At 42.8% G+C, this 18,919-nt stretch overlaps 1 protein-coding gene across 1 annotated transcript in view; it reads right to left on the bottom strand.

Moving 5' to 3' along the window:
* The window catches only part of XPR1 (xenotropic and polytropic retrovirus receptor 1), a 250,678-nt gene extending 248,052 nt beyond the window's left edge, over positions 1-2,626 (bottom strand). Inside the window, exon 1 of the mRNA XM_027610878.2 lies at positions 2,494-2,626. Coding sequence (XP_027466679.1) covers positions 2,494-2,562 — 69 coding nt within the window. The 5' untranslated portion in view covers positions 2,563-2,626. The remainder of the gene's footprint in view (positions 1-2,493) is intronic.
* Between the last annotated feature and the right edge of the window lie 16,293 nt (positions 2,627-18,919).

Genomic DNA, 18,919 nt, shown 5'->3' with positions numbered 1-18,919 from the left:
TGTCATTTTTCCCCAAAGTTTTTAAGTTGCCAAAATGCCTGGACTCTGAAAACTCCTATCTATGCCTCTTTAAGTATTTTTAAAGGAATAGCATCAGCTCTTTGAGAAACAATATACAACAAATAAATAATAAGACAAATAAATGTCTTTCATGGCTCCAATTCACAAAGAAAAGTACCCCCCCCTTTTTTTTAAAGATTTATTTATTTATTTGACAGAGAGAGACACAGCAAAAGACGGAACACAAGCAGGGGGAGTGGGAGAGGGAAAAGCAGGCTTCCCGCAGAGCAGGGAGCCCGATGCGGGGCTTGATCCCAGGACCCTGGGATCATGACCTGAGCCAAAGGCAGACGCTTAAGGACTGAGCCACCCAGGCACCCCGAAAAGTCCCCTTTTTTAATTTTATCTACCAAACAGTGAGTTTATCTGGGACAGGAGTCATGTCGTAGGGACTCTGCAGAATAAAATTTCAATTATCCACAATAAATGAATTTTTTAATAATAAATTATAATTGCCCCAGGAAAGATAATGCAGTTACTCTCCCTCTGTAACCAACCTAACCAATTAGTGTTAGTGTCTAAACGGAGTATGTGAATGAGAAGTCCCAGAATTACTGTGGTTACTCTAGCCACAAAGCTGACATTACAAATCAAGAGGTAATTGAATTTTCAAACTAAATCTTATGCTTCCCTTCCAGCCCCAGATATTCCAAATTAACACAGTTCTATGAGACAGTTAAGTGCTATAATACCTAAAATGAATCACAGCATACAACCAGCCACTATTACTTTTGCCCAAATCAAGCATTCCATACCATATAACAAGTATAAGATGTTGCTTCAGCATGCTGTGTCCTATGCCTCTATGAAGAACTGGCAGTGGTGCTGAAAATTACTACTACAAGATGAAAGACCAATACCCTCCTTTCAATAAAAACCATCATCTGGACGCTAGCCAAGGTTTTAAAACTGACCAAATGTTATTGGAAACAATAAATCAAAAAAGTCCAGACTGAAAAGCTAGTGCCTTCTTTCATTCTTACAAAATGTAGCCAAAAACACTATAAGAAAATTAAGTGACAAGAAAGCATTAATAATTCTGGGCGTTTCATTTCTGGCAATAATCAAATACTGTATTTTACAAGGTGAATTTATTTTACAATCTTCAAGGTTCTGTTTACCTACACCCCTTTCCCTGTCTTCTGAAATTATTACATCTGCTATATGAAAAATAAACTTTGTGCTTATTGCCTAAACATCCTATCACTGAACTTAAATAGAAATTAAATAGAGAACTAAAATATTTTAATTCATAAAATGTAGCTAACATATTTGTGTTCATATTGATTTTATACTCTTTGTTCCTGCACATACATAGATGTGAATTCCTGGAGGTTACAGCTAAGTCTTTCTTTATCCAGGAGCTGAATTGCCAGCTACTGAGAATAACCTATTGCAGTGCTTAAAGCTCTTCGGGTATCTTGCCTTCTGAATGAATATATAAATGGGTTCATTATCTTTACTTTTCCCTATATTAATGTAAGGTTCCTTATCAGTACCTATTGAATACTCTCCAGGAGCTGTTATCACAGAAACTGGGGGGGGGGGGGGGAAGAGGGCCAAGATATCTGTAATACACAGGTATGTTTTAAAAGTACATTGTTTACAATACAGTAGTTTTCTCCTTAGCTAACAAAAATCTTAGGAGAGAAAACCTGAAAATTTTAATTATTTTCTTCTCTTCCCTTCTTCCTTTTCCCCCTGCACTCCATTCCAAAACAAGAGGAGAGTCAAAACCTGAGATGGGATTACTTTGTATACTTCATGCAATCAGTAAGAAGACCAGTCACCGTCTTACCAAAACAGAATAGATGATTACAAAACGTTTGCATACAGAAACCACTGCTTATGTGATATACATTTAAATCAAGTTTCAACCCTGTTACAAAGCCTTTGTCAACAGTGGGCAAGTGGGGAAAAGCGGAAGGGTTCTGTGGAATGAAGAAAATCACTAAAGGGGCTTATCTCGGAAGAGAAGGATTCCTCGGTGAGAGGTGAGCAGAGAGAAACAAAACCTAACCTTGGCGAGGGGGCGCTCGCCCAGGGTGGGGACGCGAGGTCAGAGTGAGTGGGGAGGAGGGGATTAGCGCGAAACCGCCGCGACCCCGGGCTGCCCTCCTACCCCGACTCCCCAACCTGCGGCTCGCCCTCCCACCACTATTCCCCAGCCCCGGCCGAGCTGTGCCCTCCCTCCCGGCCCGCCGCCTGCATATCCGTTACCCCGGCGGCAGCGGGGCTGCGGGGGAGGGGAAGGTCAGCGGGGCCCAGAGGGGGCCAGCCGGGGCGGGGATGCCGCAGTGGCTTCCCGCCGCACCAGGTCAAAGTCTTCCCAGGCGGCGGGGAGGCAGCGGGAGCGGAAGGCGGCAGTGGAGGTCGGGACTGGCGAGAAGGTGGCCCCTCCGAGTCCTCCCACACCCCGGCGGCCGCCGGTACCTCATACTGGATGTATTGCTTCCTCCACTCGGGAGTGATGTGCGCGGAGAGGTGCTCGGCGAACTTCATCCTGCCGTTTCCCCCTCACTCCCACTCGGGTCCAGCAGTTACAGGCGGCGGCGGCGGCGGCGGCAACAGCGACTTCGACTCCTCCCCACATGGGCCCCGGCCCGGCACGGCGCTGCGCTTCTCTCCTCCTCCGCCGCCGCCGAGGTCTCCTCAGAGCCGCCCTCCCGCCATCTTCCTCCTCCTCTCCATAGCCCCGCCCCGCCCCGCCCTCCAGACGTCATCCCCATGGTAACCGCCTACGCCGCACCGACGAAAGGGGCGGGGTAAGGGGCTGGGTTTGGGTACATTCCTCGAGGCTCCGCCCCTTCTGGGCCGAACATGCTGGAGGCACCTCCCCTGACTTCTTCCGTCTAACTCCCGTTGGCCTTACAGCTGCTCTCTACCGCCTGCCTGGGAAGCGGCAGTGTTGTTATTGCAATTAATATCAATACTGTAGCAAGAATAATTCACACAAGACGTTTATATTTGCAAAGAATTGTGCAAACAGTTTTTCATTTTAATATTTGTTCTTCATAAAACTTAAGGATGGATCAACATTAATCCAAATTGAGTAAAACAGGCTAAATAGTTAAGGATCAAACGTATTCAAAGGAACTGTATAGTACATGCTTTAGGTGCTCAATAAATGCTTGTTGGATTTAATTAAAGATGTCAGTTCCAAAAACTGCATGCTGTTTCTGAATTTCGTTGTAATTGTCTAGTCCCAGGGCTACCAAAAGGTCAATAACACCACCTGCACCCAAACCAGTACTAGGAGGGGGCATTACTGGGGGAAAGGTACCAACTAGACCTGTGACTGAGCTTCCTAGGGTTTGGGGATGAAGTTGAGAGGGAAACCAATATTGGGAGGAAAGAGGTATCCCCTAGGGTACCGTGACAACACTAACCCTAGGGAGTCCAGAAGTGCATCTGGTGTCCAGGCTGAACTGTCCTAGAGAAGCATGGGGAATAGCTCACACAGTTTAGAGCTACTTTTGAGTGTGAAAGTGATTGTCCTAGAGGACCTGATTTGAGACAGAAACCCAGGTCCTTCCCTGAGTGAAGGAGCCCTGGATAATAAAAGCTAACATTTATTAAGCACTCACTGTGTACATTCCAAACACTATTCCAAACTCCTTACATGTTCTTTGTCCTTTAATTCTCACAATTTTGATGAGACCCAAAGAGACCAGGGGACCCCTGTGACCAGAACAGTATTCTGAAGTATCAGTCTTTGCTGATACTTTTTTTTTCTCTGCATGTATTTTTCCCCTTTCCCTTCCTCTTAATTCATGCTAGTAGGGGTTCTGCAATCACTTCCTCTTGAGAGGGTTGAGGCATGATGGAAAATAGGCATAGGCTATGAGTCTTTCCTGCACAAAAGTTTTAACCACTGGTGAAAGGGTGATCGCAGTAAGAAAAAGAACAAGAACAAGAATAGGAGTGAGGACGCCTCTCGCCTCAACACCATACTCCTCTCCCCACCGTAACAAAACCCCCTCCAGTGGAGGTGAATGTTCCTTGGAGAAATAGGTGAAAGAGAAGGCTATGCTCCCAGTAAACCACAGAGAGGGAAATGGCTGGATGGTGCACCCAGGATGATGGAACCAGGAGCGGGTGCAAAAGAGATTGATGGGCCTTTAGCCAGTTATGGACTAGAATGCTACATTCTTGGCAGCAAGCCCTGCTGACCATGCATCCTGCTCCCAACAGCCATACCTTGCTCTATAGCCAACAATTCTTAATTTTTCTCATGCCTGATCTAGAGCCTTGACACTCAGTTAGACATGAAAGTCTTAATTTACCTGAAGAAGTAGATTTAATGTTTCCTTATTCCTAACATTACTTCAGATATTTCACTAACAGAACCATCAAATACTTAGTATTTATTGAACACCCACTTTCTGCAGAGCACTGTGCTAGATACTATAAATAATAGTCTGAATAGCTTTACTCTGAATCAGAAGGGCCCCTTGCCTTGCTCTTTCTTTTGTAAATAGGCAAGTAACTCTTCATTTAGCAAAATTATAGGGGCGCCTGGGTGGCTCAGTCATTGGGCGTCTGCCTTTGGCTCAGGTCATGATCCCAGGGTCCTGGGATGGAGCCCCGGTATCGGGCTTCCCGCTCAGCGGGAGGCCTGCTTCTCCCTCTCTTACTCCCCCTGCTCGTGTTCCCTCTCTTGTTATATCTCTATCTGTCTCTGTCAAAAGAAAAACAAAAACAAAAACAAAATTATACTGAGTATTATGATATGCTGATCATGCCAGTTTGGGAATGAAGGACAGTTCAAAAATAAGTAAGACTCTGTCTTTTTTTTCTTTTTTTTTCCCGAGGACATCACATCTAGTCAGAGAGACAGGCAAATAGACCAATAGCTAGACTACGGTGGGATACATGCTGAATTTGCAGTATGTACCAGGAAACAACTGATTGGGAAGGAAAGGATGGCATTCCAGAGAAAATGACTTTGAAATACAGTCTTAAACCCCAATCTGACAGAAAGAAAGACACCTCCAAGATCTCAAAGGCAAAAAGCAAGGAGAAGTCGGGATTGTTAAAGAATGGCAAGAAGTAGTCTGACTGGAATGTCCTTTAAGGCAGCTAGATGTCCCCTCATCAGAGAAACTTCCTAGTCCCTTCCCTCCTTTCCCACATGGTCCTGGTGCAGTCCCCTCACTGTGTGTCGGACGATGAGCTCCTTGAAGACAAAGTGTTTGTTTCTCTTGTTTTCTCCAATTCAGCATGGTGCCTGGCATTCAAGGATTCGATAGATGTTGGAAGAACAAAGAAAAGAAAGAAGGGAGGTAAGAAGAAAGAAGTTGGGGGGGTGGGGGAGAGGAAGGAAAGGGCCGTCTGCATGGAGGGAAGTTACAGGAAATGAAGTTAAGCTGGAACAGGACTGTGAAGAAATACATCATGACAGCATGGGCAGTATGGGGTCTTTGAAGACGGTTAAGCAGAAAGTGACTAGCTCAGGTTTGGGAAAACAGTATAGTAAAGATTGCTTGTTTTGAGCACTGGCTCAGGGAATAGACAGACCTGAATCAAAGTCCCAACTCTGGCATTTTTACTGTGTGGCCTGGGGCAAAGTACATTAGCTCTTTTTTAAGATTTTATTTATTTTTTTATTTATTTTGAGAGAGAGAAAGAGAGAGCATGAGCAGGGGAAGGAAGAGAGGGGAAGGGAGAGGAAGGGGGAAGGAATCCCAAGCACACTCTGCACTGAACGTCGAGCCCAGAGTGGGGCTCCATCTCACAACCCTGAGATCATGACCTGAGTCAAAACCAAACTTAACCGACTGAGCCACTCAGGCACCCCAAAGTACATTAACTTTTAATGCCTCAGTTTCCTCATCCCTCAAAAGAGGATAATAGCACCTCCCTAGCAGGTTTTTATGAGAATTAAAGAGATTCTGCTTATAAAGCACTTAGCACAATGACTAGTTGACCACTCAATAATTAGCAGCCCCTTGAAAATGTCAGTATGCGGTATGAAGGATGGACTAGAAGGAAGACAAATCAGAGACCAATTTATTTTGTATAGCTGTATAGCCCTCGTCCTGTGCCAGATGCTGCGCTAAGTGCTTTATAAATACAAGCATATTTAATCCGTACAAGGACCCCAGGATGTAGCTACTGTCATTATTCTCATTTTACAGAGGAGTAAACTAAGACAGAGTACTTAAGAATCTTGCTCAAGGGCGCCGGGTGGCTCAGTCAGCTAAGCGTCTGACTTCTGCTCAGGTCATGATCCCGGGGGTCCTGGGATCCAGCCCCGTGTCAGGCTCCCTGCTCAGCAGGTATCTGCTTCTCCCTCTCCCTCTGCCCCTCCCCACTGCTCATGCTCTCTTTTTCTCTCACTCTCAAACAAATAAAATCTTAAAAAAAAAAAAGATGAGACAAGGAAGGAGGCTGGGGTCCCGCCAGAGGGGGCAGCAACACAATTAAGAAACACCAGTGTAAAAGAAGCCATAAAAAGATGAAAGTTTCATAAGGGAAGCAGGGATCCACAATGTCAGATGTTACAGAGAAGTTGAGTAGAATGACTTCTAGGCCATTGGGCTTAGCAATTAAAGAGTCACTGGTAACCTCAGAGAAAATGGCTTTGATGACAGGAAGGGCTGCTGAAATCTGAGCAGTGAATGGCATTTGGTTTTCATACATCTTAAGTCGCATTTATTCTGTGTTGTAGAATCACCAAGAGTGAGAACTTAATAGTATACTCAGCAATTTATCTTGAAATTCATAAGTGCTGAGTCTGGACACTTTATATTTATCACATCTAATTCTAAGTTTGGGAACAGGTATACTTACCACAAAGTAACTGTTCTAAAACTTAGAATTATGTGTGATAAACATAAAGTCAAACTGTTGCTAGAGCAAATGAGACTGGTGATCAAGCTGAAGGGTAAGGACCTGAAGAGGGATCACATCTTGAACTACACCTCCCACTGAAGCTGAATGAGCCAGAGTGTCACAGGAATAAAAGCCATGTTCTCCATACAACCCAGACTCTGAATTATATGGGGTCCCCTCCAGTTTTAAAATACGATAGACTTAGAGACCAACTAGGGGTTCAATAGACGAACTTCAGATGGTTCATGACCCCTATAAAATCACATGCAAAACTTTGTGTGTTCTTTGTATATGTTTCTGGGGAAAGGGTCCACACAATTTCCCAAAGGTTTCCACTACCCAAAATATTTGAAACCCAAAAATATTTAGAACAACAGCACCAACGCACTAAATACCCCTCTTAGGAAACAAAAAACAAAACCCCAAAAAACAAATAAACAAAAAAGTAATATAAAGAATTTACAGGGCGCCTGGGTGGCTCAGGTGGTTAAGCGACTGCCTATGGCTCAGGTTATGATCCTGGAGTCCCAGGATCAAGTCCCGCATCGGGCTCCCTGCTCAGCAGGGAGTCGGCTTCTCCCTCTGACCCTCCCCACTCTCATGTGTTCTCTCTCTCTCTCATTCTCTCTCTCAAATAAATAAAATCTTTAAAAAAAAAAAAAGAATTTACAAATGAAGTTTCAAAGGATTCAACTCAGTAATTTTTTTTTTTTTTAGATTTTCCATATTTATTTGACAGAGAGAGACACAGTGAGAGAGGGAACACAAGCAGGGGGAGTGGGAGAGGGAGAAGCAGGCTTCCCGCTGAGCAGGGAGCCCAATGTGGGGCTTGATTCCAGGACCCCAGGACCATGACCGGGCCAAAGGCAGAAGCCCAGTGACTGAGCCACCCAGGAGCTCTCAATTCAGTAATTTCTAGGAATACTTTTATTTGGACACGATTTTGATTAAATACACCTGAAGTATTTTTTTAAGCAGGAAGGAAGGTATTTTACAAGTTACAAAAGAGCATTTAAAGTATAGATTCAGGGGCGCCTGGGTGGCTCCGTCGGTTAAACATCTGACTTTGGCTCAGGTCATGATCTCAGGGTCCTGGGATCGAGACCTATGGCCAACTCCCTGCTCAGCAGGGAGTCTGCTTGTCTCTCTCCCTTTGCCCCTCTCCCTGCTCGTGGTCTCTCTGTCAAATAAATAAATAAAATCTTTTAAAAAAATTAAAAATAAGCATTCATTCATTCATCCATTCAACAAATATTTATTGAGCAGTTACTACTTACCAGGCATTGTTCTAGACACTGTTCTAGATAGAACAGTGAATAAAACAAAGTCCTTGACCTAATGGAGTTTGCTGTCAAATGGGAAGATACAGACAACAAACACATCAACCAGGATGCAATAGGTTGGTTAAGGACGAATGTATGGAGAAAAATAAAACAGAGTAAGAGGCAGAAAGATCGCTGTATGATTTTGCATAGCATAGTCAGGAAGGGCCTTACTAATAAGATAATTTTTAATCAGCGATCTGAAGGAAGGGAAGGAGAAAACTATGTAGATATGGGTTGAAGATGGAAGTCAGGTCAGGGAGTAAGTTTCAATGCAGAGGAATCAGCAAGTGCAAAGGCCCTGAGACTAGAATATGCTGAGTGTATTGGAGAAACAGCAAGGATGCCAGTATGGTGAAGGAATGTTTTAGGGAGCAAGAGCAGATCAGACAGGTAGTTGGGAGTCAAATCAATTGCTTAGGGCCTTGTAGGCCAAGGTAAAGACTTGGACGCTGAGTGAAATGAAACTTTGGAGATTTTATGTTCTTCAGTTTTTTGGAATTTTCTTTTTCCTTCACATGCAGTAATAACCACCTTTTTTTCTATGCATCTCTAACAATTGTAGTAAAATATATGGAACATAAAATTTTTTATATTAACCGTATTTTAAGGGTACAATTCAGTGGCATTAAGTACATTCACAATGTTGTACTATTATCACTATGTATTTCCAGAATTTTTTCATAATCCCAAAAGAAATTCTATACGCATTAAAAAATAACTTTCCATTCCTCCCTTCCCCCAGTCCCTGATAACCTCTATTCTACTTCTTGTCTTTATGAATTTGTCTATTCTAGGTACCTTATATATGTGGAATCATATAATATTTTTCCTTCTATGTTTGACTTATTTCACTTAGCATAATCTTCTCAAGTTTATCCATGTTGTAGTATGTGTCAGCATTTCCTTTTAAGTCTGAATAATATTCCATTGTTACCATTTGTTAGAGATAAATATACCATTTGTTAGTGGTGAAAAATAATCATTTATGCCCTTCACTAGTGGTAAACAAAATATACTACATTTTGTTTATCCATTCATCTGTTGATGGACATTTGGGTTGTTTCCACCTTTTGACTATTGTGAATAATGCTGCTATAAACATAGGTGTGCAAGTATCTGATTGAGTTCTAGCCTTAAATTCTCTGGAGCATGTATCTAGCAGTGGAATTGCTAGGTCATAAGGTAATTCTGTATTTAACTTTTTGAGGAAGTTTTGAGTGACATCACCAATCAGATAAATCATATTTATTTATTTATTTATTTAACATTTTTTAGATTTATTTATTTATTTATTTATTTATTTATATTTGCTGTATGGAAAGTAGTATTCAAAGGAGAAAAAGAAAAAGCAAGGTGAATTAATTTCCTAGCACTGTTATAACAAATAACCACAAACTGGGTGGCTTGCAGAACAGAAATGTATTCTCCCACAGTTTTGGAGGCTAGAAGTCCAAAATCAAGGTTTCAGCAGGTTTATGTTCTCTCAAAGTCTTCAGCAGGGGATCTGTTCCATGCCTTTCTCTTGACTTCTTTTGTGGCTGGCAATTCTTGGCATTCCTTGGCTTACAGCTACATCTCTGCCTCCATCATTAAATGATGTTCATCCTGTATGTCTCTGAAACTTTGCGGGGCTGTTCTCCCTCCCCTGTGTCTGTTTTCTTTTCTTATAAGGACAACAGTCTTATTGGATTAGGGCTCACCGTAATCGAGTATGACCTCATCATAACTTGATCACATCTGCGAAGACCCGATTTCCAAATAAAATCACATTCACATGTAATGGGGGCTAGAATTTTAACATATCTTTTTTTAGGGGGGGAACACAAGCCAACCCACAACATGGGAACACTAGTAAAGACAGTATTGGAATAATCCAAGGGAGAAATGATGGTGGTTTGGATCAGAAAAATTGGAAATTGGCTTCTATTTGAAGATAGAGTCAATAGGTTTTACTGGGGGATTAGATGTGGGATGTGAGCAGAAGAGAGGCGTCAACGATGACTCCGATGTTTTTTGCCTGAGTAATCAGAAGAATAGGATTGGGGAATGTTACAGAGGAGCAAGTTTGAGGTGCAGAGTGAAACTCAAGAGTTCAATTTGAGTGTGTGACATTGAAGATGCCTGTCAGACATGCAGGTGGAAATGTCCAATAGGCAATTTAGAGTTTGGAGGTCATCAGAGAGGCATTGGATGGAGATATAAATTTGTGAGTCAACAGAATAAAGATGATATTTAAGCCATGAGAATCCATGCGATTGCCCAGGAGGTGAGTGTAGATAGAAAAGAGAAGAAGCATGAAGACAGATCCCAGGGGTACTCCAGGGCTTCAAGGTTTGCAAGATGAGGAAGAATCCACAAAGAAGACCAAAAGGAAGAGATAGGGATGACAGGAAGCCAATATGGTGAGAAATGATCATTTTCTTCAGGAAATATTTCTGTAAGGGGGAATGGAGTAATGAGGTAATGGTTAAATTGGAATGTGATAATAGAGGGTTTTTTTTTTTAAGATCGGAAAAATAACAGTATGTATATATTCTGATGGAAATCGGAGAAATAACAGTATGTATATATTCTGATGGAAATGATTCAGTATAGAAAGAAAAATTGATTATACAGGGAAGGAAGGGGACATAAATTTTCTCTGTGTAAAACGAGACATAAAATACCTATGTTTGAATAGTGAGACAGGATCAAGAAGGACATTCAGAATGGTTACCTCCGGGCTAGAGATTTCAAGGGATTTTTATTCCTTGTATTTTTCAGTGTTGCTTTCAATTATTACAAGTACATTTATCAGATCTACAAAAACAATAAGTGTTCTGTTTAGATAATCCCGGAACCAGTAATGTCCACTGAGTGTGAAAAGCTATCTCTGCAGCATTTGATACTGCAAGCCTTCAGGAAGAAACCAGCAGGTGAGGTGATCCAGCAAATCCAGGGAACACAAGCTCAAGCAAGGGCCCAGAGAAGGAAGAATGCAGACCAAAAATTAGCCCTTAAAGGGAGGAGAGACTTGATATCATTTGAGACTTGGGGTTGGGGGTGGTAGTCATGATTGGGACAGGCACACTTAAGTTTGTAGATGGAAGGGAAGGAATTTGAGGAATCCCCCTTCCTTCTCTAAAGGAGACAAGTTCACCCATTTGCTTGGGAAAATGGGAGCAGAGTTGGTATGCAAGAGGTATTGCAAGAGGTATGCAACGAGCACTGAGGGCTTCTTGAGTTTGGAAACTATTTACTTGTGATACAATCAACTGGGAAAGTTTTATCCATTTTTCCAGCAGTACTCAGCAGGCTAGGAGCAGGAGTTGAAGGAAAGGATTGGTGGATTGATCCAAGGTTAGGAAATGCAGAAATTGCTTCAGGACAAGGAGATAAAGACATTGAGATACTAATGGAAACAAAAGAATAACAACAAAGATTTATTATATTTCACATGCATTATTTAATTTAATCCTCATAGCAATGGAAAAGAATAAAAAAGTATATTAGGTTAAAATATCATAGCAAAGGATAACAATAGAAAAATATATTTCTGGGGCACCTGGGTGGTTCAGTTGGTTAAGCGTCTGCCTTCGGCTCAGGTCATGATCCCAGGGTCCTAAGATCAAGCCCCGCATCGGGCTCCCTGCTCAGTGGTGAGCCTGCTTCTCCCTCTCCCTCTGCTGCTCCTCCCTCCGCTTGCTCAATCTCTCTCTCTCTCTCTCTCTCCCATTCCCTTTCTCTCTGTGCGTCAAATAAATAAATGGAAACTTAAAAAAAAAAAAGAAGGATATTTCTACTGTACAGGTGAGAAAACTGAAGCTTGGGGGTATGGTAGATGTTTGCCGGGTTTGGGGGCTATCTTTCTAGATGGCAAGATCCCCCCCCATCACTTAGGTCTTAATGGGAGGTGAGACCCCAGCTCCTAGTAGGCCTAAAGTGGACAGATAATCCCTATGCCAGCTCCTTGGCAGGAAGCATGAGGGTCCAGAATTGACCAGTAAGACGCTCCTGCCTGGAATTTTGTTTCACGTGGAAGTCCTCAAAGATGTGGCAATAGGAAAAGCATATTCTCAGAGGCTGAAGCACAATCCCGCAGTGAAAATGGCAGAGAATGTCCAAAGCTGGACTGTCAAAGGCAGTGTGTAACCTGAGTTTTCTCTGGTATAACCTCTGCTCTGTTCTTTGCTGTAAGCTTTTCTTCTGCCTTTTTCTTAGATTTATTCACCAGCCTTCACATTATACTGTAAGCAACCCAAAGACATACAATAAAATCTATTTCTGTTTAAGTTAACAAGAGTCAGCTTTTTCTTATAGCCAAGAAATCTGAACGCATCACAGAGATCAAGAATGTGCCTACAGTTGTTGTCAAGATGTACTTGATAACCAGACATACATAATGATTTTTATGAATGTCAGTCAACCTCTCTTCCCATCCACCCTGGGGCTTGGTCATTGGGCTCATGGATCAAATGGTGGTAGTAGCAGAAATAGGAGATCTACAAGGGCTCAAAAATATTGCCTTCCCCACACCAAGGCTGATCTGCCAACTGCTGATTTTTTAACCTGCCAGCAGAGACCAATGTTGAGTCCCTAATATAATACCCTATTTGGGGTGGGGGTAGAATAGGCAGATACCTGGTGGCAGGTCATTTACATTGATCTCTTTCCATCATGGGAGCTAGGGAGAGTGGAAGTAACTTATCCTCACTGGAATGGGTAATTATTCTAGATATGAATTTGCCTGTTTTGCCAGCTCTTTTTTGCCAGCAATACCATCTGTGAACATCTTTATTTACCATTACAGTGCCCCATTTAATATTGTTCCTACCAAAGAACTGAAAGAAAGGGAAGATATCTATGGATTTCACTGGTCTCACCATGTATCCCATCATCTATAAGTATATGCCCTTACAGGACGGTATTACAATCTACTGAAGACTCAGTTATGGTATCAGCTAAGAGACACCACTCTGAGTAGTTGGAGGGCTGTGCTATAGAATGAGATAATGCTCTAACCAATGATGCTTCTTCTCCCTGTCAGATGACATGGGTCTAGAAACCAAAGAGTGGAATGGTAGTATCACCTCTCATTATATATATAAGAATGCTATCACAAGGGCGCCTGGGTGGCTCAGTCGTTAAGCGTCTGCCTTCGGCTCAGGTCATGATCCCAGGGTCCTGGGATCGAGTCCCACATCAGGCTCCCTGCTCAGCAGGAAGCCTGCTTCTCCCTCTCCCACTCCCCCTGCTCGTGTTCCTGCTCTCGCTGTCTCTCTCTGTCCAATAAATAAATAAAATCTTTAAAAAAAAAAAAAAAAAAGAATGCTATCACAAAGTTTTTGTATAGGCTTCTTGTAATGCTGGGCTCTCTGCTGGGTTAGAAGGCTTAAAATTCATAGAAAGATCGCTTCCATCTGAAGACTCAACAATGGTTCCATTAAAGGGGAAGTTGAGAAGCCATTGGGCAATCTGGGCTCTTTGTGATGTTAAATCAACAAGTAAAAGGGGATTCTTGTATTATTGGAATGATCAGTTCTAATTTTCAGGGCGAAACAGAATTTCCACTACAAATGAAATGGATGGGTAGGAGTGGACCTAAAACCAAGGGGAACCTCCAGGGCACTCCCTTGCGCTCCTCTGTCCAGTAGTAAAAAGTTAACTGAAGATGACCCAGCCCAATACAGGCAGGATCCCCAAAGGTCCAAATGAAAATTCAAATTACCCCATCAGTTCAAGTAGCATGATTAGCTGATGTGCTGGCTGAAGGTAAAAACCAAACCAAACCAGGAAATGGGAGTGGAAGAAATTTATAAATGCCAACTATGGGCCTTTGGGACCAAATGCAGAAATAAGGTCTGTACTAGCTACCCTATTTTCTTCCTTGCTTTGTTATGCAAATAGAAACAGATTTCCTTTGCTTACCCTTTCCTTTTTCTCTAGTATTTCATTTTACTGAACTGGAGGTGGTGGGCTTTATAAATTAGACCCTGGGGTTACAGGAAATGAAAGTGGTGTTGGAGGGATGAACATCCCCATGCAGCCAGGCGTTCCTCATGCTGTCTCAGACAGCAGCCCACTCCTCCAGCCCTTCCGATGTTTTATAAGCACCTCGTTCCCTGTTTTCAGTCCTTCCTGCTTAAAATTGCTATAGTGGTTTTCTGTTATCTGTACTTAAGCCCTGACCAAAATGCAAAACAAAGAGCTCTGCAAAGAATGAAAAAGTATAAATATGTTTATTTTGTTACTGAATCAAAATGGTTATGGCTAAACAGAGGCTCTGTTTTCATTACTCAAAAGAGTTTTTGCTTATTATTCAGGCTATAAAAATTGCTGTAGGCCATTATCTAGCTCACTTTGACATGGCTTTGTCTTTTTCAAGTCTCACAGATGTCTTGATCAGAGAAGGAGAATCACTGTTTTCTGCCAAACTTACATCTTTAAAGTTGGAGAAATAACCTTTCCCAAATTGCAGCTAGCTCCTTAGGGACAGGAACCATCCCCATCCTATTCACTCTGAACAGCACTTAACAGAGTAGATTCCACATAGTAATATAAATAGGTTCTTTAATATATGCTTTTTTGCATCCCCAGGAGTAAAAAGCACGACAGTTTTTAGATCCATGCGGATCCATTCTTGTTATTAAAACATGTTGTTAGAATCTAAGCTTTTTCCCGAACACTTGTGATGGCTGGATACTTAAGCCAGAGTGAGAGACTCGTAATCAAGGGGTAATACAGACTATCCAGAAAATTGAGAAGTCTGAAGCATTCAGGGAATGAGGGTCCTGCTATCAAATGTGACTAAAGTCCTACGGGGTTATGTAAGAGACTTTTGATACTCTGTTCAGTTGCAAGTACATCCAATCAAAAAATTCCCAGCCTTAGGGAGGTTCGATTTTAATTTTAATTGTTTTCTTAATGATCAAATTAATACACATTAATTGTAGGGAAGTTAGAAAGCACAGAAAACTGTAAGGAAGTGGAAAAATGGATATCCACCCCCATCTCATCACCCAAGAGAAACTTACTATCAACACTTGGCATATTACTTTTTTCTCCCCCCCCCCTTTTTTTTTAAGAGAGGGATACTGAGAGAAAGAGAGAGAGCATGAGCAGGGCAGAGGGAGAGGGAGAGGGACAAGCAGACTACTGACTGAGCAAGGAGCCTGACGCAGGGCTCCATCCCAGGACTCTGGGATCACGACCCAAGCCAAAGGCAGACACTCAACCGACTGAGTCACCCAGGCGCCCCACTTTTGCCTTTTAAGTTAACACTTGAGAGGTTAGAGAAAGGGAGAGGTTGGAGCGGAAATGTATCCCTCTCTTGTACATCCTTAGTGGTCCTGACGTCAGGCTTCAGGTCTCTAAGGCAAGATCCCCCTCTTCATAAGACACCTCCACAAGCTACCAGAAACCTCTGACTGGGCCATTATAACAAAGAGATGTTTTGTCTTGACTCTGAGGAAAGGAGTTCCTCTTTTTGTGTGACAGATTGATATAAGAAAAACCAGTTAGGGAAGCCCAGCATGTCTGTCCCACCAGGTTACAGTACATGCCACCTCATGTCTTTCCAGCTGTCTTCTGAGAGCCAGCATCTGGGTGGAAGGAAGGGGAAACAGGGCTCTGAGAGGAACCAGTTAGATCTGGGGAGATAGGGAGAAGGGTGTGTCAGTCGAAAATGGAGTATGCCTGTGTGACTGGGAGGGTGTGAGGAATGCAGATTGGGTGTACCGGGCAGGTGTATTTCAAAGATAATTCCCACGGGCTCTTGCTGCTGAATGTCACAGAAAAAGCAAAGAATGGGGGAGGAGACTTTGGTAGGCAGGAGACTGTCTGCTTAATTAAGAAAAACATTCATCATTTCCTGTTCCTGCTCTCTGTATAACTCTGAAAGCTGGTTTCTGATGACAGCCTTAAAAAAGAAAAAAAAAAAAGTTCATTTGTTCACTTCCTGAAATCCTGAGATGGACCACACAGCCCCAGGCAAAGCATGCTCTAAAACGAAAGTCAATTTTTCTCTCTGCACTTGAATTGGAGGTTTGGTTCTTGCTCAATGGTATATCCCCTAAAATGCACTGGGACAAACTCAGCAGTGACTCCAGGTGTCTGCTAAACAGGTGTCCAGATTATCTGGATTAGAACCTAAATAAATCAGTTGTCTCTATCAGTTGATACTTTCTTTCTATATTGCCCTAGAAGGAAACTTGTTGACTCTCTCTCCAAATTATCTCTTGAATCTGTTCACTTCCTCCTCTCTCCAAAGCACCAGTCGCCATATTCTCTCACCTGAACTGTAAAAATAGCTTCCCAGCTGGTTTCCCCTTTCTGGCCCCACTCCACTGTCCACACAACAGCCAGACCAATCTTTTAAAACCTAAGTCCTATCAAGCCTTTCTCTTGCTTGAAATCGTTCAGTGCCTCCCTTGGCACATATGGTAGAATCCAGAATCCTTACCAGGGCCATGCAGCATCTGTCCTTGCCCTTCCTCTCCTTCATCCGGTCTCACCTTCCTCCTAATTCCCCATGCTCCAGCTTCACTGGTCTTTTTTGCAGTTTCTTTGAGAGACCTACCTCAGAGCCTTTCCACCCACTATTCTTCTGCACAAGCTATTCTACTTCTCCGTTCTCACCCATCCTTTGAAACTCAGCTTAAATATCATTGACCATCCATGCCCCATCTAACATAGGCTCTCCTTCTTATATATAGCACCCTGTGCATTTCTTTCACAGATCTTATTAAAATTTGTGAATATGCATTTGTTTGTGAGATTGTTAAGGTCCAGGTCCCCCAACTGGTGGTGTATTCTAAGAAGATAGAGATTATGTCTGCTTTGCTTCTGCTGTATCCCCTAGTGCCTGGCACAGTACCTGACACATAGTAGGCACTCAGTACTACTTCCTGAATGGATAATTTAAAGAGGATTAAATAATAATGACCAAAAAGGTAATTTCCTTGTGTTTGCTTTCCGTTAATGCAGGGGACATAAGAAGTTCTCAACAAATACTTGTTGATTGACTAACTAACTTTAGATTGCTATTTTGACTGGAAGAAAGGTATCATGCCTGGAGCCAGACACATCAAAGATACTCAGGTATGATTACAGTCAACCCTTTTCCTACCGTGAGGAAAGTGAAAACTATCCTAGTGAGGATTAGGTACAAACATTTGTAATTACTTTAATGATACAGCCTCTTACAAGAAAAAGAAATCAAGGTACACTCTAGCTAAATGTTCCTGGGTATGACTGTGTTATCTGCGGTAAGGGGCTATGACTGGTTAGAAGGGGCTGTAGACTTAAAAACCTCACTGGATTCAGTAGACTCAGAAAGAGGAGGAGAATAGAAACGAAATGGGAAGTGCATGGAGAAAGCCCTTTCTAACTGGCAAAAGGTGATATATTTTTTTTAAAGATTTATTTATTTATTTATTTATTTATTTATTTGAGACAGAGACAGAGCACAAGCATGAGGAGCAGAAGGAGAAGGAGAGAGACTCTCAAGCAGACTCTGTGCTGAGTCCGGAGCCTGACACAGGGCTGGATCTCACAACCCTGAGGTCACCAACTGAGCTGAAACCAAGAGCCAGACGCTCAACTGACTGAGCCACCCAGGTGCCCCCCAACCTAACTGTTCTTGATGATAAGCGTCATACTGCAGATAAATTTTTGTATGAAATTAATTTAAACATCTATCATAGGAAGCTGTAATCATGGCTTGAGAGCTAAGCTGCATTCACCCTAGGATTCCTGTTGATATTTCTAAGCATGTTTGGGTCTAAGAGAGATTTTGTTTGTTCCAAGGAACATCATGACAGCCATCAGAGCAGAGGAAAAGAGAGGCAAGGCTCCTAAGTTTGGTTCAAGGATTCTGGTTCAAGATCACCGTCAGTGACAGGGATGAATAAGTCCCAGACAGCACCTGTCACTGATTGTCTCGGCCCAGTTGAGCTTAGGGAGCAGGACCTACAGAAGACTGGACAAAAACAAAGCATACGGTAGGGTAGTCTACGAACCATGTGTGTGACGGTGTATACACACAGGGTCAGGTCACATCTGGGCCATGTGAGGACTTGATGGACGCAGAGAAGGGGACACCAGGCTGCAGTGGCATCATGGAGAGCTGGCACCTTCAGTGACCATTGTCCCTCTGGTGCTTCTTGGAAGGTCTGGAAACATTTGCAGCAATATGTTGACCTTGGTGCACTGTGAGAAGCACCATGGTTATCAAACAAACAGGAGAGGAGGAAAGTGTGTGGAAACAAAAGAGTACTAGTTCATGGAGCTCCGAGGTACTGCCAGAACTACTGGAAGGAATTTGTTACTGGTTGAATTGTGTCCCCCAGAAAAATATGTTGGATTACTAACCCCCGTACCTCAGAATATGACCATATAGGAAATGGATCATTGCAGATGCAATCAAATTAAGATATGGTCCTTAGGGTGGGCTCAAATCCAACACCTGGTGTCCGTAGGAGAAAAGGAAAATTCTACGTGAAGACAGAGACACACCAGGAGAAGGCCAAGTGAAGACAGAAGTAGAGACAGCAGGCTAAGGAATGCCAAGGGCTGGCGGCCCGCCACTGCCAGGAACCAGGAAGAGGCAAGGAAGGATTCTCTCCTACAGGTTTCAGAGCACCCTGGCCCTCCCAACACCTTGATTTTGGACTTCTAGCCTCTAGGAATGTGAGACAATAAATTTCTGTTGTCTGAAG

The sequence above is a fragment of the Zalophus californianus genome, chromosome 10, assembly GCF_009762305.2.
Source record: "Zalophus californianus isolate mZalCal1 chromosome 10, mZalCal1.pri.v2, whole genome shotgun sequence".
Classification (NCBI taxonomy): Eukaryota; Metazoa; Chordata; class Mammalia; order Carnivora; family Otariidae; genus Zalophus; species Zalophus californianus.
This window is presented reverse-complemented; position numbering and strand designations above follow the sequence as displayed.